We start from the raw sequence: 25,119 nt of genomic DNA, 5'->3' as shown, positions 1-25,119 counted from the left end.
TTTTCTCTTTACTTCCTTTGTTATATTATGCTCAAGCCCCGTCTTACATGTAATGTAAATATGTATACATGTTTTTAATATAATTTTAAAATGTCAAAATGTTTAAATTTTTACTGCTTGGGTTTTTATTGTTTGATAAACGGAAATGGAATCATTAAGATTAATCTTGTATTTTAAACAATGTCTAAATTCGCAATAAATGAGAACGTGGTATTTGCTGGCAAATAAATATACTAAAATTTGATTCACTTTGACGCATTTGTTCACAAATTAGATTAACAATGAGCACTTTGATTTTTACGGGATAATGTTACTATCTCTTCTTCATACATTTTAAGTGATTAACCCAAGGGAAAGCAAAGTGATATCATCCAATAGGTTTTGACTCCTACAATTAGTTTTATGAAAAAAAGGATAATTGCATTTGGGGCCAATCTTTATGCGTTTTTCGTCTTTAAACGTTTTTGAAATGAAAATATTTATTCATAAACCTTTTAAATATTAGTTTTTTTTTAAATTGTAGATAGAATTACCAGCGTTCTTGTTAAACTAGATGTACGATAGTATTTACATTAAATTATGTACATAGTACGCAGTGTACACATACATTTATTAAGTAATTAGTCTCATCTGAATTAAAATTCTAGATATCAACAATCAACATGGCGTGAATATTCCTTTAAGTTCGGTCCCGAATTTCATCACGTAAAAATCCGTAAAATAACGCCAAATTCAAAAATCCGCCGCCAACCATTTGGTCGGACCAGAAAATCCCCGAAACTTTATTTATCAACACATTGTGAATTACGCTACATTGACGATAGCTTAGAATATATCTGTTTATTTCAGGCGTATAATGGAGATGGGTTCTCCCCACTCACTCAATTTGAGGTGATTTATTAAAATGAATTTTTATTTTAGTGTTGTCTTTTTTACTCTCTATTAGACAGAATATTTATTTTTTTAATTTTAATATTTTATAGTAAATAAGCCCATGAGCTCCCCAGTTAATGTGACTTCCCATTATAGACATGACCCCCCTTCTCCTGTCTACAGCAACATTAATACAAATTCATACTTGATCAGAAAAAGCTTTCAAGGGTACCGTTGCAAGTCGAACATGAATGGGGGGTTACTTGAAATTTCATTTACAGCTCCTTTAACTTCACGTATTGTAGGACGAGGAGACGAGGATCTAAAAGATCTGAGGACTCCCCCTCCACTAGAGAAGCTGTACGAACCCTACCTCTAGGTCCTAGGTCCAATAATATTCATACTCCGGGTCATAAAACCAACCTAAACCAGACTCCGGGTAGATCCAACATGTTTACTCCGGGTCCAAGTTCTGCACAGTTCAATACTCCAAGATCTACACAGAGTAAGTATTTTAATCCTATCTGTTGATTAATCATTAAAGAAATTAATAATCATTTTCTCAATCTTAAAGGACCTATAGACGTAATTTCAAGTGACCCACCATTTATAGGGTGGCAAGTCCGATTCATAATGGTACTCTTTAAACCTTTGTCTGATCAAGGATGAATGTGATATCCCAGATTTTATAGCTGAAAATTTATTATTTTCTATTGTGGGCTCTCTGACAAAGTGACTTCTGGATTAATGATATAGTCCGTTTCAAACATAACACTTGTAGGAAAAATCTTGGTCGATAGGGAGGGGGGGGGGGGGTTACATTGTACCCACAGTCAGCACTCGTATTTTACCAATATATTTTTATCTTCTCTCTCTTTACCTTCTGTTTTTTTTCAGGAAGTTGTGAGACTCCGGTGAGAGGTAACCTGACTCCGTCCTGCCAGGTTCAGCAGAGTGGTTCTCGGAGTATCCTGGTCTCTCCGTCAACCCAACCCAACCATGAATCTAACTCCGGGAGGAAATCGGAACACAAGAAGAATCCAGGTTCTCCGGCCTCTGGGAGAATACATAAGGAAACCAGAGAAACCTTTAGAAATCTATTTCTGAAAGAAAAACATTTTGTGGGTCAAAAAAATTAGATAAAATTTATTTTAATTAGGTGGGTAGGTCAGCGAACTGTACAGGGGATTAATTTTATCTGGGTCTGGCCTACCAATTATTGTGTTTGCTTTAAAGAATTCCAAAGATATTAAGAAATATTTTTTTTTTCAATTTTTAAAATAAAACTATGAAAACGTCTTATTCTGAATGAAATCATTCATATCTCCGGTAACTATGTATGCAATGGCAGGACTAGCGCTATTCTGTGATTATTGTTTTCTAACAAAATATTGCAAGTAGATATTGTCCTTTTTCTAGGTTTGAAAGTGTTAATTCCTAATAATTCCTATATGTTTTTCTAACGTATAAATGCGCACGTTACTTTTGCAGAGAAACCACAAATAAAAATAATCAGTTTTCAAAATTATAAACATTAACATCTAATTCATTCTTGCTAGACATAGCTTTTTAGGGTATCGTTGTGAACCGGGCATTACCATTTTTGCATGGAGGGTCATTTGAAAATACGCTTACAGTCCCTTTAAACACGTGAAGAAGTTAACTCTGGTTACCGGTTTAGGTTTTCCGTTCTCTTCCCTTCGCTCACAACTTCACCCTCAGGGAAAGGATAGGAGAGGGAACCTTCAGCACAGTTTACCTCGCAACCAGGAAGAACCAGGATATCAAGGTGAACATCTATAAAATAGTAATCTCTTTTAATATGTATCTACGATCAGAACTAATAAACACTTTGACGGGAATGTTGTTGGTTTTTGATTTAAAATTCCAAATATATTGGATATTGATTGAATATTTTGGATTATACCGGGGAGAGGAGGGGGGGGGGGGGGGGCCTAATTTTTAGGATTAAGATGTTTTTCATTTTAGTTCAAGTTTTTCCTAAAATTGGATTTATCCGGTTTATTTCCTTGATGCAGATTATATTTAAACATAAATATAATATGATTGTTATATGCCTGCCTTCCCGCTACCATCATATAATAAGCTCCCCCTCCCCCCACCCTCTAGTTAAAAATTTGATAAGTTTTTTCGTTGATTTGTCTGATGAAACTGATAATGATAAGACAGTTATGTCAAAAGTTTCTTTTTGTGAAGGGGGGGGGTTCAGAAATTTTTGTAGAATGTATAGTTTATGTTTTCTATTTTAAGATAGCTCTGAAACACCTGGTTCCAACCAGTAAACCTGCCAGGATCGTCATGGAAACAGGTTTGATGTCATTTTATTTCCTATTTAAATATCAGCAATTCTTTAGACAAAAATAAGAATAAAAATTGGAATAAGAAAAATAAAATGAATAACAATAACATTTAGGATAGCAATTTCAACATAAATAACAATAACAGTGAGGGTAAAAATAACATAAGGATAACGATAACAATTAGGGAAACAATAAGAGGATGGATAGGAAAATAAAAATAATGCAGGGGGGGGGGGGGCCGGGTGTATATTTTCTTAAAATATTATTTTTTTTTCCCCCCCCCCTCCCCTTTTGAAAAAAATATTTTTCCTCAGAAGTTACATTTGCATTTGCATATGCATTTTTTTAGAGAATTTTATCCAAGGATTTAGTGAAATTAAATGATATCCAGGGGGTCAAGAAATATATAGACCAGGAACCGCCATATCTGATGCGTCAAATCTGTGTACTGCAGTGGGAGTGGGACTTGGGAGGAGATCAAAACAAAGAATTCAGGGGCAAGGCATCATTTTTGAGGGAAAAGGGCCCAAGTGGTGGAATAAGAATATATTGCTATTGTATTTTTCATATTGACCAGAAAGCCAAAAGTATTTGCTCTAACTTGATATATTAACTTGTTTTTTTGCTGGACTTGTAATATCACATCAGTGCTTTAGTCCTTTCCCTTCAACTTCTGTGGGGGGCACTGGGTTTGTTTACTTTCCTCCCACAGTGTACAGTACACAATTTGCGTATATCTGAGTTGGGCGTTCCTGTATATAGTTCCTTGCAGGGGGTAATAAATTAATTTTTTGGGTTTATAGTATCTAAAAGAATAAAAAAAAGTTGCCGTATTGATTTCAAATTTTTCATGGTTTTCCCTTCAAATCATCAAAAATTCTGAAAAATATACCCCCTAGAATAATAACAACAATAACAAAAACAGTAAGTTAAGCAATTATAATAATAAGGATAACAATCATAATATCAATAACTATATCAAGGTTGTATGAGAGCTGCTGCCGGTCACACTAATGTAATCCAGCTCCTGGGTATGTGGAGAGTAGACGGAGATATTGTTCTAGCAATGCCATACGTTAATCACTCTAGGTAACAATCAATCAATCAATCAGTTGTACAATAAGGCAAATAATACAATCTGTGAGTTTATCAACTAATCAATAAGTCAAACAATCGACAGTGAATTTATTAACTAGCTGGTCAATCAGTTAATCATTCAATCAATCAATCCTTCAGGTAAAAAATAAGCCAAACAATCGACAGTGAATTTATCAACTAGATGGTCAATCAATTAATCATTCAATCAATCAATCCAGCCATCCAAGCAAACAATCAGTCAACACTTGAGCCTAAACTCTCCAGAAGAAACCATATTTCATATACACAAACAAACCAACTGCCTGAGGCAGAAAAGGGGTCCATGACCCTATATGCTTTTAAAAACAGTTATGATGAGCATAGAAATGCAGCCATGGATCTAGAAGAATAAATGATGACCTGACCCGCCACTTCATTCTTGCATGATGCAGGACCTTGGCGGTGAAACTATCAACGTATCAACGTAACGTATCTGCCAGTTCTGTTTCTTTAAGTATGCCAATTCTTTTATACTTTAATCCTAATTAAGTTTCAATTGTAATGCATATATAGAATAAATATGAGTCTTACAACTAATAGACACCCCTGTATAGCAGAAATAAAATAATCATTTTATTCATTTGAACAGAGGGCAAAACTTTTTTGCATTAAATCTGTAATTCTAGACAAAGAAAACTGAGTTTTTGACGCAAACGAAAATGTTCTAATCCCTATTTCTTTTAACCCTGATGGTGTAACCCTTTGATATTTAAAACTTAGGCTTTAACATTTCATAGAATTCATAGTTTGAAATATCAAAGATCTACGACATCGGATTGCACAGATGCAGGGATTGTAATTTTAAAGTGGCAAGAACTCATTTTCTTTCGCCGAACAAAGAGTTAAACCTTGATTCTAAAGTTTGTCCACGAGATATCCATTCTAGTCTTTGAAACTAAGATACATCTGAATCATAACGATTCACAACGGTACCCTTGAAAGCTTTGTCAGATACAGAATGAGAAAGATATCCATGGATCATGATTTCTAATTAAAAATTGATTAATTTTAATTTTAATTTTTAAAGTGACTTGTTGGTTTCTTCAGAAACATGGAAGAAATTTTGAGAATTAAACACTATTCTAGCCAGAAATTACATGACACGAATTCTTGAATTTACACGACAGTTCCTTTAACCCTGTTATTAATGACAAATATTTAATTCCATTCATTATTATTTAGGTTTTCTGATCTAATCTTCCAGATGGACGTGGAGGAGATACAGAACTATATAGGGAACCTTCTAGCTGCTATTAGACATATTCATAAACTTGGAATCATTCATAGGTAGGTAGAGGTCATTGGGTACATTAAACACTGTACAGAGTTCATTGAGTACATTGTGCACTGTACCAGTGTTCAGAGTTCATTGAATACATTGAGGAGATACAGAATTATATTCGGAACCTTTTTGCTGCTTTCAGACGATTCAGACATATTTTAATACTTGGAATCATTTACATTTATGAGGAGGTCATTGGGTAAACTGTATAAGGTCATTGAATGTGGAGGGTAGGGTTCAATAGATATATAGTGTACAATGTACACTGTATATGTATACACTGCAGAATACTGTAAATGGACAGTTTTCTTGTAAACCTACTTCTAACTTTACACTACAGTGTACAGTATAATACAGTGAAGTGTAAAGAAAGAATAAAAAAGTCAAATGTTAAATGTTTTTAAGGAAACATAATATATCTCATTTCAATTACTGCCTATAAAATGTACAACAGAAGATAAATTAGAGATACAAATGAAGGTGAAGAAATTTACATTAATTTTTTTTATTTATTCCAGCTCAAAGAAGTTAATTATTTAATCTCCTGTTCAACGAAATAACCAACCTTAAATTCCCTCCTTTTTTAATTCCAGGGAGGATAATTACTTATCCTCCCTCTTTACAGGGAGGATAATTACTTATCCTCCCTCTGTGATCCATACAGATTTAATTCAAGATTTAGATCAAGTAATTAAATATTCTTCCATATGCATTAGTAAGAAATAAGCGAATTAAAATTATAATTGATAGTTTTATTGATTTCATTATTATTTTATCCCCCACGGTTGGTTATTTCGTTGAACAGGAGATTAAACGATAAATTACTACTTAACCGGGAGTTCTCATGAGGATAATTAAATTGAGGGGAAAACCACTTAGCCTTGGGCCTCCAAGACCTTTTTGGGGTTCTAAACCTCCCTCGCTACGCTCGTGAGGTTTAGAAACCCAAAAAGGTCTTGGAGGCCCTCGGCTAAGTGGTTTTCCCCTCAATTTAATTATCCTCCCTTAATCTCCCGGTTTATAGTAATTAATAGTTATTACCGCCTTTTGACCAACATTACCGACTCATGCTTCCCACAACAGGTGGACGTTAAGTTACACGTCCCTTGGGACAATTAAGTATAATTCCATCAATTCCCAGTATAGTAGTTGTACATAATTATTCTGAATTTTCTGTAGGGACATCAAACCTAGTAATTTCCTGTACGATCGAACGGAGAGAAAATATGCACTCGTGGACTTTGGGCTTGCGCAGTATCAAGTAGATCTTAATCCAGGTACAACATGATACTTGGAGATATTAATCTAGGTACAACAGGACACTTGGAGATATTAATCCAGGTACAACAGGACACTTGGAGATATCCATCCAGGTACAATCAGACACTGGGGGATATTGATCCAGGTACAACCAACCAGTAGATCTTAATCCAGGTACAAAAAGCCACTTGGAGATATTAATCCAGGTGCAACCAGACACTTGGAGATATTAATTCAGGTACAACCAGCCACTCGGAGAAATTAATCCAGGTACAACCAGCCACTCGGAGATATTAATCCAGGTACAACCAGACCCTTGTAGATATTAATCTTGGTACAACCAGCAACTCGGAAATATTAATCCAGGGACAACCAGCCACTCTTAAGATATTAATCCAGGTACAACCAGTCAAGTAAATATTAAGATTAGGGAAGGGAAAATGTTTTTGTCTCAATACACTAACATATTAAGGCGTAATTGATTGATAACAAATAACGTGTATTTCTATGTAAAGTCGAGCACCTTAAATGTATTATATTAGGACTGCTACTATCAACAGGGAATAATGTAAATAGAAAGGGTATCATTTCCCCCTTTTAAAATAATTTTGATTCCGTTTTAAACCATGTTCTTTTTATTTAAACCCACTTTATAAGATTGATGTTTGTGATTCACAATCACAACATTACTCTTTAATTCCCTATTATTAAGTAAGAATGATACAGAATTTTCTTGACTATCTTTGTTGCGGGTCCAAATAGAAATTTGAACAAAATATTATTTTTAAATGTTTTTTTTTTATAGAAAATTGGGGTTTGGTTGTTATATTGAGATTACGTTCAGAGCCAATTTTCAATTATCCATGTTTTTTTTCACTTTTTGAGTTATCTGCTAATTTCTGTTTTTTTTTAGGCAGCAAGGACGAAGGACGAGGTCATAAGAGGACAAGGACGAGTGAGGTTGAGGTTGGGATAAACAAGAGGTTGCGGGGTATGGAGGACGAGGCTGAGAAGAGAGGTGTACTAGAGGACGGAATGAATAAACTCAACCGAAGTCCTAGGGTCAGGATTCTCAGAGAATTCAAAACTGTAAGTTTTAAATTTTTACTTTAAAAAAAACGGGGCATTTCCGACTTAGATTTGTTCCGCCATGATTTTTAAAGATGAAGATGAATTTACTGTCAAGGTTTTTCCTTTTTGTATCCTAAAAGTAAATTAATTTTCCCTTCTAATCACCCCCCCATCCTCATTCAGCGATGAAAATCCTCGAAAACTTACCGAGATGGTTAGGGAAAAAGTAACTTATGAAATGCCCTAAAAATTAAATTAAAATTTTGTAGATCCGACGGAGTCCTCGAAAACTCCAGAGTCCGGAGGATGAAGAACTAACTTCAGGTGCTCCCTGTACCCCTGCTACTCCTGGAACACCCGGAGAATCTCCCAGGAAAAGATTAAAACTCCAGACTACTCCGAAGAAGATTGCTCCGTTGTTTGAGGATACTCCGGTTCTTCGTCAATCCCCCCGGAAGCATGCTCTAACCCGACCCGGATACTCTAAGCTAACCATCACAGGAAACTCAATCCTTGGAAGCTGTATAACTCCGTCCTCATCTCTAACCCGAACTCCTAGTTTCACCCTGATAGATCCAACCAGTCATACAGCTGCCAGCCAACTTAGCCAGACCACAGATACTCTTCAAGGTAGGACACCTCTGCTCCGTGCATCTATTACATCTGCTTACAGTTCTGTTCCTGCTCTACCGAAACCGGAGCAATCCCGATCCCAGGTTCCATGTTCTTGTGCAGGGAAACCTAAGGTTTGCTCCGGATGCTTATCTCTACCTCAGATGCATGCTCCTAGAGCAGGAACTCCGGGTTTCCGTCCTCCCGAGGTTCTTCTTAAACATCCAAACCAAACTACGGCCATAGATATATGGGCGGTAGGAGTGATCATGATCTCCATACTTTCTCGTTCATATCCGTTCTTTCGGGCACCTGATGACATGACAGCTCTTGCCGAACTGTCAGTTATATTCGGGACCCAGAGAGTGAGAGAGCTTGCGAAGAAGTTTGGTCGGAGCCTACTCACTAGTGTGGATTCTGAACCTCTAGATCTAGGGATACTCTGCCGGGATCTCAGTTTACGGGATCGGAGAGATGAACCTGAGAAGGTTGAGAAATCCCATTTTGTGACGGACGATGGAATATCTGTCCTAACCTCACTACTAGCTCTAGATCATAACGACAGGTGAGTTTTTAACATATATTCTTCTATATCTATACATATACATAAAAAGTTGTAATCTCTGTTTGTCTGTAATTGTTTGTTTGTCCGATCATACCTGATTAGTCTAAAATTTCGAATTGGTAACTCTGTAGAACCACGGGAATGTACTTGGCTAGGTTCAAAAGTTTTTAGCTGAATATGTTAACGCTTATAGAGAAAATCAAGGCAAAGCTGGGTTCTCAAGCTAGTCTATAATATGGTTGGGTGGGTGTTTGTTTGTTTGTCATTTTGTATCCAATAAACGTCAAAGATAACGGGCCCAACTTTTATGTGAGACTTGAATGAGCCAAGGGAAGATGTATGACCGGTCAGATTTCACAATTATCAATCCTGAAAACTTAAGATTGGCAATTAGCTTTTTGCAATTTTTTAAATTTTTTCAATAAAAACCGGGAAATCCGCAAGAGGGTACAGAAGAATGCTACGATTATTATTTTAACTTAAAGCTTAGTAAAATATTATTTAAATCTACAATTCTTTCTTCAGAATAACGGCGGAATCAGCACTGGAACATCCTTTCTTTAAGAACGCTAATATCAATTGAAGATCATCTCTGCAATATATAAAGACGATATTTCTACACCATCATTGTAGACCATAGACCAATCAAGAGAAAATGAAGAATATTATGAGTAATGCAAGACCAAGAATAGGAAACCAAGATTCAAACTAAGAAGGCGTAGTTGCTAAAATGTTATATCCACTGGTATTAAAACGTGAATTTTAGAAGCATATTTTCAAGAACGGAAGATTGCCACTCATTTCTCCGGGGAAATTTTCTGAAAATGTTCCTCGGATATAAAAAGTTCCTGACAAGCTGAATTATATTTTATGATAGAATTAGCATGGGTATTGGGTTAGGTACTTTCTAAAGGCATTTCCCAAGGGTAACTTCCCAAGTGACAATTTCCCAAGAGACAACTTCCCAAATGTGTAATTTTCCAAGCGGCAACTTCCCTAATTTCAGGTTAGGCCCTCTGAGGCACCGCAGGCTGCAAGGGGGGGGGCGAGCGCTGCGACTAGGATGGGATAGGGGGCCGAGCACCGCGGCAAGAACAGGTTGGGGGCCGAGTGCTGCGGCTAAGATAGACTTGGAAAGTTGCTGCTTGGGAAATTGTACATTTGGGAAGTTGCCACTTAGGAAAATACCCTTGGGAAGTTGACTCTTAGGAAAATACCCTTGGGAAGTTGCCACTTAGGAAAATACCCTTGGGAAGTTGACTCTTAGGAAAATACCCTTGGGAAGTTGCCACTTAGGAAAATACCCTTGGGAAGTTGACTCTTAGGTTAAAATCCTTCAGGAAAGTACCTAGCATCATTGCAACATGTTATTTATAAAGAAATCATGTTTTTCGATTATAGATAATTAATATCTAAGTTGTTTCATAACACAATTTAGAATACTATTTTACAAGCATTATCCAATAGTAATTTCGTAAATCCAGTTTGTTTTGCAACAGTCCGATAGCAAAATGTATAATTAATTAAAAAAATTGTTAAGTCATTCGTAAAAAAATGTATTGACAAAAAATTAAGATGTCTTAATATTCCATCCACAGATTATATGCATTTATTTATAGTACAAATAATAGAGCTATTTTTCCAGAGTTTAAAAAACATTAAATTATTATAGTACAAAAGAATTATGTAAATAAACATTTTTTGAAATATTTGAAAATGATATTTTCAGAAAATATTAATAATGTTCGATAGATGGAGAATTCTTAGTGGAGGATTGTTAAGGGATCATTTCTTAAATATTAATACAATTAAAGGCCTTGCAATGAAATGCTTTGTTTTCTTCATGTTTTCATACAGTGGAATATAACGAGGCTTTGCTTGATTACATGAAATATCAAGAAGAAAACGTAATTTTTAACTAGATTTTCTCACAAACAATATGTACGGGGAAATTATAACTTTTCTTCATGTTTTCATACAGTGGAATATAACGAGGCTTTGCTTGATTATATGAAATATCAAGAAGAAAACGTAATTTTTATCTAGATTTTCTCACAAACAATATGTACGGGGAAATTATAACTTTCCCGAGTTTGCTTTGCTCCAAGGTTTTCTTGTTTCAATCGCTTAGTTCTTATATAAGCAGAAAAATGTGTCGATAAGAGGCTAGTTCAATGGGATTTTTTATCTATAGATTTAATTTTTTTCTCCCGAATTTAGCGAATTTAACCCTTTAAGTACAAATATAAAAAAGAACTTCAAAAAGAGGGGGGCGAGGGTTAAATGAAATATTGACTACTAAACCCTTGAACTCATAAATCTATCTTTCACAATTTTGTTTTCGGTATTAATTTTCCTAAAGCCTCGAAATTAACTTTATTGAGGATATGACCCGCAATTTTAATAATTTGAACAATAGAAGAGATTTTCTTTTTTTCTGTATTTAATGATAACAACTTAGTATATTCCGATCTTCAAATCATCTTCCCAAAAGTTCAGTTGTACTCTCTTCAATACTATGCAGTTCAGGTTCAATTCTACTTCTAATTATTTTTTCATTTGGCAAATTAATTTTAAGAATGGAACTGTACAGTGTATACCCACCTCAAACTCTAATAATTCCTTTTACATCATTACAACTCTTACAACCCAATGTTTAAGATTTTGATATTGCAAATTATGAATCCTGCTACATTAAATAGTCAAAACTCAAAAGTTTAAATTATCAACGGTTTACACCATAAGGTTGCAAAAATATTAGGATTAAAATTTTAATTCGAGGCAAGTAATCAGTTATCATGTTTCTAAGGATCCATGTACACTCTACAAGGCTACATACTGAGCCCGAAATTTAAAAGAGTATCGTTGAACGAAACTACCGAGTTTCTTTTCTGGGGTCTTAGCATTTGTGTAGATTTTGATTTAAGAGATTCGAAAAAAATGGAGAATATAAACAACTTGAAAAAAATAATATTTCATTACAAGAATATTGATATTCACAAAACTGCCTAACCCCATTCGCGAAACCCGGGTTTTAAAACTGGTTTTCATTACGATACTCTGTCTTAAGTTTTGGGCTCTGGACTGCCTTCTATGTACAATATATCATGTTTCAAACGTTCTATGTACACTGTAGAGGGCTACCGTACTGGACTGCCTTCTATGTACCAAGATATCAAGTTTTAAACGATCTATTTACGCTGTACAGGGCTACCGTACTGGACTGCCATCTATGTTCCAAGATATCATGTTTCACATGATCTATGTACATTGTACAGGGCTACCGTACATGACTGCCTTGTATGTACCAAGATACAAGTTTCAAATGATCTATGTTCACTGTACAAGGCTACCGTACTGGACTGCCTTCTATGTACCAAGATATCACGTTTCAAATGATCTTTGTACACTGTACAGGGCTTCCGTATTGGACTGCCTTCTATTTACCAAGATATCAAGTTTCAAATGATCTATGTACACTGTGCATGGCTACCGTACTGGACTGCCTTCTATGTACCAAGATATCAAGTTTCAAATTATCTATGTACACTGTACAGGGCTACCGTACATGACTGCCTTGTATGTACCAAGATATCAAGTTTCAAATGATCTATGTTCACTGTAAAAGGTTGCCGTACTGGACTTGCTTCTATGTACCAAGATATCAAGTTTCAAATGATTTATGTACACTGTACAGGGCTACCGTACATGACTGCCTTGTATGCACCAAGATATCATGTTTCAAATGATCTTTGTACACTGTACAGGGCTACCGTACATGACTGCCTTGTATGTATCAAGATATCAAGTTTCAAATGATCTATGTACACTGTACAGGGCTACCGTACTGGACTGCCTTCTATGTACCAAGATATCACGTTTCAAATGATCTTTGTACACTGTACAGGGCTGCCGTACTGGACTGCCTTCTATGTACCAAGATATCAAGATTCAAATAATCTGTGTACACTGTACAGGGCTACCGTACTGGACTGCCTTCTATGTACCAAGATATCAAGATTCAAATAATCTGTGTACACTGTACAGGGCTACCGTACTGGACTGCCTTCTATGTACCAAGATATCAAGATTCAAATAATCTGTGTACACTGTACAGGGCTACCGTACTGGACTGCCTTCTATGTACCAAGATATCAAGATTCAAATAATCTGTGTACACTGTACAGGGCTACCGTACTGGACTGCCTTCTATGTACCAAGATATCAAGTTTCAAATGATCTATGGGGGAAATCACACTTTAATTGGCAGGTAGGATATAAATGTATCCCGCCCCACTCCTTCTGTTTCATTTCTTTCACAATGGTACCCTTGAAACCGTAATCTGATCAATAATGTGGTAGATTACGTAGGTTTTCTAGCTTGAAAAAAGATTAATTCTGTTGATTTCTACATTGTACGTGAAGTAAGAAATCCGCAAGTCACTTTTGTAGATAAACCACAAATAAAAATAAGTTTGCGAAAATAAAAACATGAATATCTAATTCATACTTAAACAGACTATTATTTCAATGATACCATTGTGATTTTGGATATGCTATCAAGAGAGGTACATGGTGTCCCACGAACCATGACAGTTGGTGAATAGTTTTGAATGTCTTCTTCCATATACTGTATAAGATATTAAAGACTTTTTGCTGTTAATTTCGTTGAAAAAAACCCATTATTGAAATTCATTTTACTATAATAGGAGTACCATAAAATATTTTGTTGTCATTCTTTACGGTATCAAACAACTTTTAAACTATTCACCAACTGTCATGTTCGTGAGACATATACAGAAGCGCTTTGTGTGTAAGATAATCATGGAAATTTTTATAAATTAACACTCTATTTAACATGATATTTTATAGGTTGAAGGAGAAAATTATCATATTTTAAGAACTGGAGCTTTTCCCTTCATTAAATTTCATTGTAGGTTAGTCTTACGTGAAAACAAAATTAGACAAAGGACCGAAATATTATTTCAGATTTTACTTGAAGGAACCAAATTGCACAATATCATTATGTTTTGCACTTGCAAAATATTAATTAATGAACAATTGACATCAAAATTGAAAAATTATTTACCAAAATAAAGGTTTATTCCGACAAAAAGTGATTCGATAATAAAGTGAAATTCATTTAATTGTTTGAATTTCCTTGGTTTTATTGCTATTCGCTTGTCACATATATCCAATATATGTTTTAGTTTATTCTAATATTCTTGATTATAATCTGCATCTTGATACAAGGTTAAATACCCACAAAGGATTCGACTTTAATAATTACCTGAAAGTACTGACAATCTGAAGGTTAAATTTGGTATTTTGTCTTTAATACAGTCTTTTAAAGGGATAATACATCATATGTCAAAGATTGATGAAGTTTTAAAAATATTTAGAAATATAAATGTTGAAAGTAAAACTGAAGAAAATTCCGTACAGTCGTCTCTGATGTATAATCATTAGTTGGGATAAACTCTGTATATTAACGTTAGAAAATAAATTAACCAACAAAATTACATTACATTTTTCAATCTTTTTAATCTCAGTTTAATTTTGTCAGGGGCGAATAAACATTTTGGCGTGGAGGGGGGGGGGGTTAACTTTTTTTGTTCTTTCCAGGGCCGGTGGTTCAGTATCCGTTGGGCCTAAAACCCACCTGGAGAGCGAAGATTTCATTGATCCAGGGGGCCCAATAGTCCCCCGTATATGCTTCTGTTTATTCTCCGTCGTCCCTTTACAGTAAACGTCCTGTTTATTCTCCGTTGAATCTCCGTTTTAGTAATCGTCTTGTTATTCTCCGTTGAATCTCTGTTTTAGTAAACGCCCTGCTTATTCTCCGTTGAATCTCTGTTTTAGTAAACGTCCTGCTTATTCTCCGTTGAATCTCTGTTTTAGTAAACGTCCTGTTTATTCTCCGTTGAATCTCTGTTTTAGTAATCGTCCTGCTTATTCTCCGTTGAATCTCTGTTTTAATAAACGTCCTGCTCATTCTCCGTTGAATCTCTGTTTTAGTAAACGTCCTGCTTATTCTCCGTTGAATCTCTGTTTTAGTAATCGTCCTGCTTATTCTCCGTTGAATCTCTGTTTTAATAAACGCCCTGCTTATTCTCCGTTGAATCTCTGTTTTAATAAACGTACTGCTCATTCTCCGTTGCATCTCTGTTTTAATAAACGCCCTGCTTATTCTCCGTTGAATCTCTGTTTTAATAAACGTACTGCTCATTCTCCGTTGAATCTCTGTTTTAGTAATCGTCCTGTTTATTCTCCGTTGAATCTCTGTTTTAGTAAACGTCCTGCTTATTCTCCGTTGCATCTCTGTTTTAGTAAACGTCCTGCTTATTCTCCGTTGAATCTCTGTTTTAGTAATCGTCCTGTTTATTCTCCGTTGCATCTCTGTTTTAGTAAACGTCCTGCTTAATCTCCGTTGAATCTCTGTTTTAGTAATCGTCCTGTTTATTCTCCGTTGAATCTCTGTTTTAGTAAACGTCCTGCTTATTCTCCGTTGCATCTCTGTTTTAGTAAACGCCCTGCTTATTCTCCGTTGAATCTCTGTTTTAGTAATCGTCCCGTGGAAGATTTGCAAATAGAAGATATATTTTACAGAGCTCTCAAGGAAAAAAGAAAATCTCTCAAATTACCAGCATGACAAAAAGCACAAATTTAACATAATTATGAATTTGAAAAAGCGGAATAAGGTGAATTATCATGAAAATTTAGATTATTTTTTCGAAAACGCATATATAATTCGTGGTTCGCGAGAAAAAAAAGCGGCGCAATTTTTGTAATGTTTTTAGAAATCTGATGTGCCCTTTGCCCATTTTCAAATTTCATCTTTGAGTTTTTCAATATTTTAATATTTCGTGAACTCTGTTTGAAGATTTTAAACTTGGGATTACCAACCTTTGCTTACGGATTGGCAGGCCTGGTGATGACAGGACATATGGAAATATTTCAGGTGAAAAGGTCACACTGAAATAGACAGAAGGAGACATTAATGGTACGTCTTTTGACCTAGTAGCTCCTCTACAGAAGGAAGGATAAGAAAGGATAAGAAAGAAAAAAAAATAATAAGAAAGAATAAGAAAGAATAAGAAAGGAAAACAAAGGATAAGAATGGATAAGAAAGGTTAAGAAATGATATGAAAGGATAATAAAGGGTAATAAAGAATGAGAAAGAATAAGAAAGGATACGAAAGGATAAGGAAGGATAAGGAAGGATAAGAAAGGATAAGTTAGGATAAAAAAGGATAAAAGAGGATAAAAGAGGATAAAAGAGGATAAAAAAGGATAAGAAAGGATAAGAAAGGATAAGAAAGGATAAGAGAGGATAAGAAAGAATAAGGAAGGATAAGAAGGAAGAATAAGGAAGAATTAGGAAGGATAAGAAAGGGTTAATAAGGATTAGGAAGGATGAGGAAGGTAAGGAAGGATTAAAAAGGATAGGGAAGGATGAGGAAGGACGAGGAAGGAAGCAGAGGAAGGATAAGGAAGAATAAGGAAGGATAAGAAGAAAGAATAAGGAAGGATTAGGAAGGATAAGGAAGGATAAGGAAGGATAAGGAAGGATAAGGAAAGATAAGGAAGGATAAGGAAGGATAAGGGAGGATAAGGAAGGATAAGGAAGGATAAAGAAGGATAAGGAAGGATAAGGAAGGATAAGAAAGGATAAGAAAGGATAAGGAAGGATAAGGAAGGATAAGGAAGGATAAGGAAGTTTTAGGAAGGATAAGGAAGGAAATGAGGAAGTGCTATGACCTGTAGCAAAGTTAAACTGGATGGCAATCATTGACACCCTGTATGCAAAGGAATTGAGTCTTTGTCACAGACTCTGATTTTCTAATTCCTATATCTTTGCAACCCGATGTCGTAGACCTTTGTTAATTAAAACTAAGAATTCTGCTAGATCAAATAATCCAAGTTTGGAATATCAAAGGTTTACACTTTCAGGTTGCAAAGATACATGGATTAGAAAATTTGAATTTGTGGCAACGACTCGGTTCCTTCCTTTAATATCAATACCCTGTATACAAGGTTGTGTTTAGGTAGAGAATAAAGAAATCACTCTCTTTTACTGGTATAAGGAAGATAGAGGATCCCCAAACTAGAGATTTTGTCGTCTTTTGATTTTCATGTTTAGTGAGACACACTGTACAGTACTGTACACTATACAATATACCATTTATAACGATTTCTTAAAGGCGACCATGTCAGCCTGTTCAAAGTTTTATAAAAGTATGTTTGTAATATTGAACATTTTAGAAAGTTTAAGATATTTTTTAATAGCCAAAAATTATGAAATGAAAAATTATGTCTTATTATTTTTTGTTAAATAAAGAGCATGCACATTGCACAAGGAAAACTAATGTTCAACAGGATTTAATTGTTATTTTTTCTCCAGGAATGGCCATACTAGGTACATTAAGGTTAGAGTTACTGTTGAAATAAAAATCAAAAAATACGGTGGTTGGCAATTATACCAATATAATGAAGACGACTTTTTTATAAAAGTTTTAATTGTTAACAAGTTTTTTTTGTTAAGTTAACAAGTAATTAAAGAGAACATTTTTTAATATGACAGATTCTCTTTGTTTTCATGCTTTTTTTATTCATCATGCTGTTTAAAGATGAATATTAATCAAAATTTAAATCCACAGTCGTCTTCATTATATTGATATAGTCGCCTACCACCGTAACATCCTGGAAACAATTAAAAGTCTAAATTTCAAATAAGAGAGAGAATTTTCATATTGAAATATTGGATGGATTGGATGATTTCAAGGATGTACGAGAATTGGAAGATTTAAGCTACAAATACACTTGAGAAAAAATTCTGTGCCATAACATTTTCTTAATATTTTATTTATACAAAAACAGCGTTTAAAGGAACTGATCCCTCTACTATAGAGACTATAGAGGGATTTACCTGAGATTAGGACGAAATCTAAATCAAACCTTTATTTATACTGATCAACAAAGTGCAAGAAATAGTCGTTTTTCTTTCTTTAAAAGTGTTAAATTCCGTCCTTTCTTTTATGTTTTTTTTTAGCGGTATCTGCAAGTCGCTATTACAGAGCGTCCCATATCAAATTAGATTATCTCCAATCTTTAACACCTAAATACGCACATTATACTCGAAAAATCTAGCATTTTCTGCAAAAAAAAATTCTATTAGCCTTATTAAATTTTTCAAAATGATTCATTCTTCTTAAATTTTCTGATTTGTCCCCCAAATCATAATTTAGACCGATTGACGCGGTCTAATTTGATGTGGGACACCCTGTATAGAGAGCCACAATTAAAAATAATCAATTTTCAAAGTTAAATTGATGGGATATCCAGAGTTTAGCGTAGGAAACCGAATATGCCACTCGATTCAAGGGGGATAATTTGAAATTATGGCTACTGCAGTCCCTCAATAGAATTCATGTCATGTGTGGACTTGTGGAGAGTTGTGGATTAACTAACAGGGTTAATTTTCTTCACAAATATTCTAATGACACATTTAACTCTGATAAAAATCAGTTATTTAATTTATTTTTCTTCCAAAATAATTTCTGGTTTTATTAATCTTAACCAAAAAAATTATATAAATTGGAAAATTCATGATTGATTTATACATATTTATTTTATTGCTACACAATAACATTTTTAAATTGTGACATTTTTAAATTAATGTTTAAAAACTGAAAAACTGAAAATATTTAATTGGAAAATTTGATTGTAAATGTTTACCCCTGTTGGATGAAAGATTTGGCGGGAGTTACAGCTGTTTCTTTTCTCTTCAGTGTTAACAACTACCTAGAGCAAGCGTCCTAAACCCAAACCTCATCTTTAAACGTGATGACGAAATATTTTTATTTAAAATAATTAAAATGTCAAAATATTGTTATTTTAGTGTCTTTTGCACTTGTATTGAAGATATAGTTTTCAAATTAATTCATTGTATCCATCGTTAAAAATTTATAATAATGCGCTCAAATATTTGAATATTTCAGATTTGAAGTGAATATATTGCACAATGCCTCAGGTTCAGTCCCGGCTAGACCTACCCACGAGGAAGCCTAGATTCTGCAACGTTAAACGTGATGAAACCCCAACACGGGCAGGACGGAGAAAACTGATAGCTCCTATAGAGAACCCTGAGAACATGCTCCGAACTCCAACCCGTAAGAACGGGTCCAAACTCCGGGATAGATCTGGAACCCCTGCTAGGAACGGGTTGAGAACTCCGAACAAGAGGAACGGGGAAGATTTCCCAAACGTGGAAGTATCTCCGACTAAATCTCTCCGAACTTGTGATAATCTCAAGGAGAACTCTCATCCTAACATTAACATCCAGAGTCCGAGTGTTCATCTTGCAAGGTTGAATATAAACAGTCCTAAGATCAATCTCCGTTCTCCTCTGGTTGAACAGAAAACCCAGAACAATTCTCCGGCTCAGGGGGCCAAGGGAACCAACCTTTTCAGTCCGAAGAAACTTAACGCAGAAAATATTCAAGATATCCTTTTCAGTCCGAGTAAATCTAGCTCCGGAGTTCAAAACATTCGAGTAGACGATGATATTAGTTTCCGTAGTCCGATGAAACCTAAGTCTCTGTGTCCCCCCAGATCTCCTCGCCACTCTATCCAGATTAGCCCTGTAAAATCCCTCTTTATTAAACCTGTTACGCCCGGTAAGTCTCCGAGAAAGCCTAGTGGACTCACTGATAACGATGTAGAGAACTTACTCTGTAGTCCGGAGAAACCTAAATCCACTCTGAAACCGTCCCGTCCGTCCGCCCCTCCTCCGGTCGGAATCCTCTTTACGAAACTGACTTCAAGTCCACTCAAAATCTCTTCAGCTAACGAGCTAGAGAATCTTCTCTGTAGTCCTGCGAAGGAGCGAAGTCCTCGGAAATCTCTTGCTCCAGTAAAATCCCTAATCCCTGTAAGGAGTCCTAGAAAGGCATTAACTCCTGTTAAATCTCCTAGGAAAGGAGCAGCAAACCTCTTCTCTTCTCCGGTTAAAGCATCAACTCCTGGTAAACCTGAAACTCCGTCTTCTCTATTCAAAGCTGATGTTACTCAGGTATAGTTTAGAACCAGTACAGATCTTGGATCCGCTCGAAAAATGGATCCGGTTAAATATAATCAACATTTCATTGATTTTTTTATCAAAGAAAAATTTTAAACTATTATTCTTCTTCTTTTAAACTATTATTCTTCTTCTTATAAATTATTTGTTTTGCTAAACCTTGATGAGCCATTCAGAGAAAATCAAATTTTTAATTATCTCTCTTTCCAATAGTTCAGATTTGGATTGTGAGAACTAAACCTTTTTAACGGTTTTTCGTTGATATTTTGCCTTTTAAATCTGGATTCTAAGCACTGCATATTGCATAACAACTAGTTGTCCAATTTTGTATATCTAAATTTGATGGGAAGGTGGGGGGGGGTAGGGGGGTGCAAAAAGTTTCTGGAAAAGGTCCAAAACTGCCAAATATTTTCAATTATACTCCACCTTTTTTACGCAAATTTATTAAATCTTGCCGTGAACTTCAAAATAAAATAGATATCGACAATTATTCCACTGCATTTGTAAAGGAAATCCCTCTCTCGTATCCTTTAATAAAAGTCGGAAAACACAAAAATATTCGAAAACTGATTTTAATTCAAATCCGTTTCTTTGTTTTTAGTTCCAGAATGCGCGTCAAGCTCTGCATACAGGAACTCCCAGCGAGCTGCTGTGTCGCTCAGAACAGGTTCAAACCATGTCCACCTGGCTAGACCAACATCTACTGAAAAACAAGTATTTTTTACTTTATTTTTTATTTATTTTTTCTATCAATGTTTCCTCCCTTTTCATATTTCTTAGTTTTGCGATATAGCTCTCTACTACGAGTTGCAGGACCGTTTCTCCCCCCCCCTGTATCTCTAGACCTGGATCCGAACCATGATCTTTATGAAACCTGTATCTCTAGACCTGGATCCGAACCATGATCTTTATTAAACCTGTATCTCTAGACCTGGATCCGAACCATGATCTTTATTAAACCTGTATCTCTAGACCTGGAACCATGATCTTTACTAAACCTGTATCTCTAGAACTGGATCCGAACCATGATCTTTAATCCTGTATCTCTATACCTGGGTCCGAACCATGACCTTTATTAAACCTCCATATCTAGACCTGGATCCGAACCATGATCTTTTATTAAACCTGTATCTCTAGACCTGGAACCATGATCTATATTAAACCTGCATATCTAGACCTGGATCCGAACCATGATCTTTATTAAACCTAAATATCTAGACCTGGATCCGAACCATGACCTTTATTGAACCTCCATATCTAGAGGTCTGGATCCGAACCATGATCTTTATTAAACCTGTATCTCTAGACCTGGAACCATGATCTATATTAAACCTAAATATCTAGACCTGGATCCGAACCATGATCTTTATTAAACCTAAATATCTAAACCTGGATCCGAACCATGATCTTTATTAAACCTGTATCTCTAGACCTGGATCCTTGTATGTGAGTGGAGCTCCAGGGACGGGGAAAACTGCAACCCTCACCCACCTTCTTAAAAACAAATTAGGTAACAGATTAACTTACATGTATTTTGGAATATTTTTGATACATCAGTTAAAGATTATGTTTTTACTGATTTTCTATATTTCTATAACCTTTGCTGTGAATTGATCAATTAATCTTATCCTATCTTATCTCGACCTATCCCATCCTATCCTATCCTATCCTATCCTATCCTATCCTAGTCTATGTCTATCCTATCCTAGTCTATGTCTATCCTATCCTATCATATCCTTAATCTTGATCCTGCTCTTGATTTAAGTCTCAATCTACAATTTGAAAGTTTTGACCTTAATCGCAATCTAGTCTTAAATCTTAATCTTCAATCTTGATCTTGATCTCAATTTTTATCTTGATTTAAATTTTTATCTTAATCGTAATCCTAATATTCTAGGTTCTCAGACGACTGTGTTTATAAACTGTATGATCTTGAAGTCCTCTGTGGGTATCTACAAGGAGGTGGCCAGGCAACTCAACAACAAAAGCGTGGTGAAGGGGGAGAAGGACGCGATTAAGGAGATTGAGAAGATTATCACGTCCAAGGGAGAAATGATTCTACTAGGTAACAAGATAACAAGTATACCGTCGTTGTTTTTATTGAGAAATTTAAAAAAATGGTATAATCTTAGTTTTCCTTATAATCTATCTTCTTATCAATCCATCTATTTTAATATATCTGTCTATCCATCTATCTGTTTTTTGATAATTTCTTTCTGTTTTTTGATAATTTCTTTCTGTTTTTATGTCCCTCTGTTCCTAATTTTATCTATTATATCTATGTATCTTTATCCAATCTACATCTACATCTATCCCTTTAAGAATTTATCTATCGAATGACGGGTTTATTTTTGATCATTTATATTTGTCTAAAGCAAAACTAGATTCCATAATAAAACAGTTTACAATTTACCACTAATACTTTTTCGTCTGGATATTGCTTTTCATGATTTTTAGATATCTGTTCATCTAATCCTATATTTCTTTATATATATTTATATATCTGTATAACTAATCAAATCTTTCTACATATCTATCCATCTGTATCTATCTATCTATCTATCTATCTATCTATAGCTATCTTATCTAGTCCTGGATGAGGTAGACCAGCTTGAGAGTAAGAACCAGGATGTCCTGTATACTGTGTTTGAATGGCCGGCTCTCTCCGGGTCCAGACTATCACTGGTCGGCATAGCGAACACGTTGGATCTAACAGATCGAGTTCTGCCCAGACTTAAGGTTAGTGTGTTGTTTCCTTCAATAATATTTATCCTCAAAAATATATATTCTTTTCTTAAAATAAAATTTGAGGGAGAATGTCTGTTAAGATTTATAATTTCTTTAAATTCCCACAAAATTATTTTTTTCTTAAAAATAAGGCTTAAATCGATTGTTACAACATATATATCGATTGTTTTTTAACGAACAAATCTTGATTTTGAACATACAATTGACTATATGTACACCTAAAACATATAAATATATAATGTTGAAAATTTATGACTGTTTAGATAAAAGAGTGGTATAGACCTACTTTGCTTCACTACCCTCCCTACAACAAGCAACAGATAATGGAAATAATTACAAAAAGGTAAAATTTAAAAAAATTCAATTTAAGTGTAACCCACCAGCCTGGACAAATTCCTGTAAACATCTTCCTTGACACAAAATAGTTTTTAATAAAAAATTAAACTTGTTCATTTCATGACTTGTTCTAATTCTCGAATATATTAGATTAGCTGCCAGTGGAGTAGAAACTGACGTAATCGCGCCACGCGCAATCGCTTATCTAGCGGGGAAGATATCAACGCTATCCGGGGACATTAGAAAAGCACTGGATGTTTGCAGGTTAATGGAAATATTGTAAAAATTAACTCTGTAAAGAGTGCTGGTAACAATTTACAACGATGTCTTTCAAATCTGATTTCGACTTCGAAAGAAGCTGTTGAATTTCTTGAACCCTGATTTGCAAGTAAATGGCCTGGATTTTGTTGTATTTAAAATAATTAAGGGCACTAGTGAATCCTTAATGGCACATATTTAATTAAAATTACAATTCCTTCAGAAGCGTGTTACTAATATACTTTTATCTATTTCATATTTTAATATTTTCCACTTTTCTCTTAAATCTAATTTCTTCCAAGTTAGAAGCGTCTGTATACTATAGAAACAAGGGGAAGAAGTTGATATCTTTGGTTTAAACCTAAAATAGAATTATTAATGAATCGAATTTTTTAAATGATTTTTTTTATATTTTTTCAGGCGTGCATTGGAGCAAGCAGAAACTAACACGAGAAAACAAACCTTACTGAAACCCCTGACCCCTAGGGGATTAAACTCCCCCTCTAAATCCCCGCATAAGGGATACAAGATCCCTAAACCCGTGTCAAGGATTGGTCAGGTTGATCTCCCACAGATCATGAAGGTGATAAACCAGGTGTACGGGAGCAAGCTTAACTCATGTATGTCAGGGGTGGGAGGGATACCCACCCAGCAGAAGATCCTGGTCGCGAGCCTCCTCCTCATGGTGAAGAAGGGAACGAGCAAGGAGGTCACCTTCGGTCGCCTCCTGGAGACCTACAACAAAGTGTGCTTGAAGCGGGGGATGGTGGCGGGGGAGGAGGGGGAGTGTGTCGGGATGATCCAGAGCCTGGAGAGCCGAGGGATGGTTGGGTATATCTGTAAGGGAGCTCCGAGGTATGCCAAGGTTAGCTTGAGGTTGGATGAGAAGGAGGTTGAGATGGCTCTTGAGGATAAAACTCTTCTCTCAAGCATCATCAATGATATGCTTTGCCTTTCCTAAACCATCCTACTTCACACTATACACGTAGTTTAAATTATCAAATCATAGAAAATTGTAATTTGGACCGATATAATTTGTAAATTTGAAAATTGTTTTTATTCTTATGACCTTGTATGCTGAAAATTTAACTAGTTTTTTATATGACTTTTTTAATTTAAATATTATCTATGACTGATCTCAATAAATATCTTTAAATGTTCGTAAATGGCTTCTTAGAAGGGACTTGTAAAGATGTGGTTAAATAATATTATGCTAACGACACATGTTTACTGTAATTGGAAATACTTATTTCTTAATATTCATTTGTTAACGTGTTATTAAAAATTCTTCTGCCATGACTGATAAAAATGTCGTCTTTAACCTGGATGAAAATTTATCCTGTTTTTTATCTTCTAGTTCGAACGGTGGAATAGAAAGATTTTAACATTTTTAATATCCAATGGTTTAATGCTTTAACAGACTTATTAGTTTATAGAATTGTATGTCTGATTCACAACGGTAACCATTCAATCTTAAAGGGAGTGTCCGCGAAAAATGAAAGGGGGTATAGGCTTACGGCGATAAATAATCGCTTTTTATCGCTACTAATCTTTCTTCTATCTGTTGCGTCTATAA

The 25,119-nt window shown here is 35.1% G+C and overlaps 3 protein-coding genes across 4 annotated transcripts; all 3 read left to right on the top strand.

Annotated features, from left to right (window-relative positions):
• The first annotated feature begins 4 nt into the window (after positions 1–4).
• On the top strand, positions 5–9,777 carry LOC111710128 (uncharacterized). 2 transcript variants are annotated; one of them, XM_023484165.1, is made up of 12 exons: positions 5–207; positions 554–891; positions 1,179–1,378; positions 1,771–1,946; positions 2,555–2,662; positions 3,145–3,202; positions 4,178–4,283; positions 5,514–5,618; positions 6,793–6,890; positions 7,787–7,962; positions 8,214–9,121; positions 9,647–9,777. In XM_023484165.1, exons 2-12 carry the CDS (start codon positions 857–859, stop codon positions 9,702–9,704), a joined length of 2,028 nt encoding a protein of 675 aa, XP_023339933.1. In that variant the 5' UTR covers positions 5–207; positions 554–856; the 3' UTR covers positions 9,705–9,777. The 2 variants fall into 2 exon arrangements, with proteins under 2 accessions (XP_023339933.1, XP_023339932.1); XM_023484164.1 differs by having other exon boundaries at positions 5–210.
• Positions 9,778–10,831: 1,054 nt separating this feature from the next.
• LOC111710129 (uncharacterized protein C15orf61 homolog) lies at positions 10,832–17,316 on the top strand. Its single transcript, XM_023484166.1, has 7 exons — positions 10,832–10,903; positions 11,583–11,650; positions 13,309–13,391; positions 13,994–14,058; positions 15,686–15,740; positions 16,005–16,082; positions 17,170–17,316. Exons 1-7 carry the CDS (start codon positions 10,863–10,865, stop codon positions 17,230–17,232), a joined length of 453 nt encoding a protein of 150 aa, XP_023339934.1. The 5' UTR covers positions 10,832–10,862; the 3' UTR covers positions 17,233–17,316.
• A 1,772-nt stretch (positions 17,317–19,088) lies between these two features.
• Positions 19,089–24,704, top strand: LOC111710127 (cell division control protein 6 homolog). Its single transcript, XM_023484162.1, has 8 exons — positions 19,089–20,195; positions 20,803–20,915; positions 21,632–21,711; positions 22,099–22,266; positions 22,792–22,940; positions 23,213–23,292; positions 23,436–23,549; positions 23,964–24,704. Exons 1-8 carry the CDS (start codon positions 19,146–19,148, stop codon positions 24,502–24,504), a joined length of 2,295 nt encoding a protein of 764 aa, XP_023339930.1. The 5' UTR covers positions 19,089–19,145; the 3' UTR covers positions 24,505–24,704.
• The last annotated feature ends 415 nt before the right edge of the window (positions 24,705–25,119 follow it).

Source organism: Eurytemora carolleeae, unplaced genomic scaffold (assembly GCF_000591075.1).
Source record: "Eurytemora carolleeae unplaced genomic scaffold, Eaff_2.0 scaffold991, whole genome shotgun sequence".
Taxonomy (NCBI): Eukaryota; Metazoa; Arthropoda; class Copepoda; order Calanoida; family Temoridae; genus Eurytemora; species Eurytemora carolleeae.
The sequence above is the reverse complement of the archived record's forward strand: the minus strand, read 5'-3'. Positions and strand labels throughout refer to the sequence as shown.

Coding starts and splice junctions, on each gene's coding strand:
- LOC111710128 (XM_023484165.1), top strand. CDS start 857: ATGGAGATGGGTTCTCCCCACTCACTCAATTTGAG. Junction 6,891..7,786: donor TCAAGTAGATCTTAATCCAG/GTACAACATGAT, acceptor GTTTTTTTTTAG/GCAGCAAGGACGAAGGACGA. Junction 7,963..8,213: donor TTCTCAGAGAATTCAAAACT/GTAAGTTTTAAA, acceptor AAAATTTTGTAG/ATCCGACGGAGTCCTCGAAA.
- LOC111710129 (XM_023484166.1), top strand. CDS start 10,863: ATGTTCGATAGATGGAGAATTCTTAGTGGAGGATTGTTAAG. Junction 13,392..13,993: donor AATCACACTTTAATTGGCAG/GTAGGATATAAA, acceptor GATATTTTATAG/GTTGAAGGAGAAAATTATCA. Junction 14,059..15,685: donor TTCATTAAATTTCATTGTAG/GTTAGTCTTACG, acceptor TCTCTGTTTTAG/TAATCGTCCCGTGGAAGATT.
- LOC111710127 (XM_023484162.1), top strand. CDS start 19,146: ATGCCTCAGGTTCAGTCCCGGCTAGACCTACCCACGAGGAAGCCTAGA. Junction 21,712..22,098: donor CCTTCTTAAAAACAAATTAG/GTAACAGATTAA, acceptor CTAATATTCTAG/GTTCTCAGACGACTGTGTTT. Junction 23,293..23,435: donor ATGGAAATAATTACAAAAAG/GTAAAATTTAAA, acceptor CGAATATATTAG/ATTAGCTGCCAGTGGAGTAG.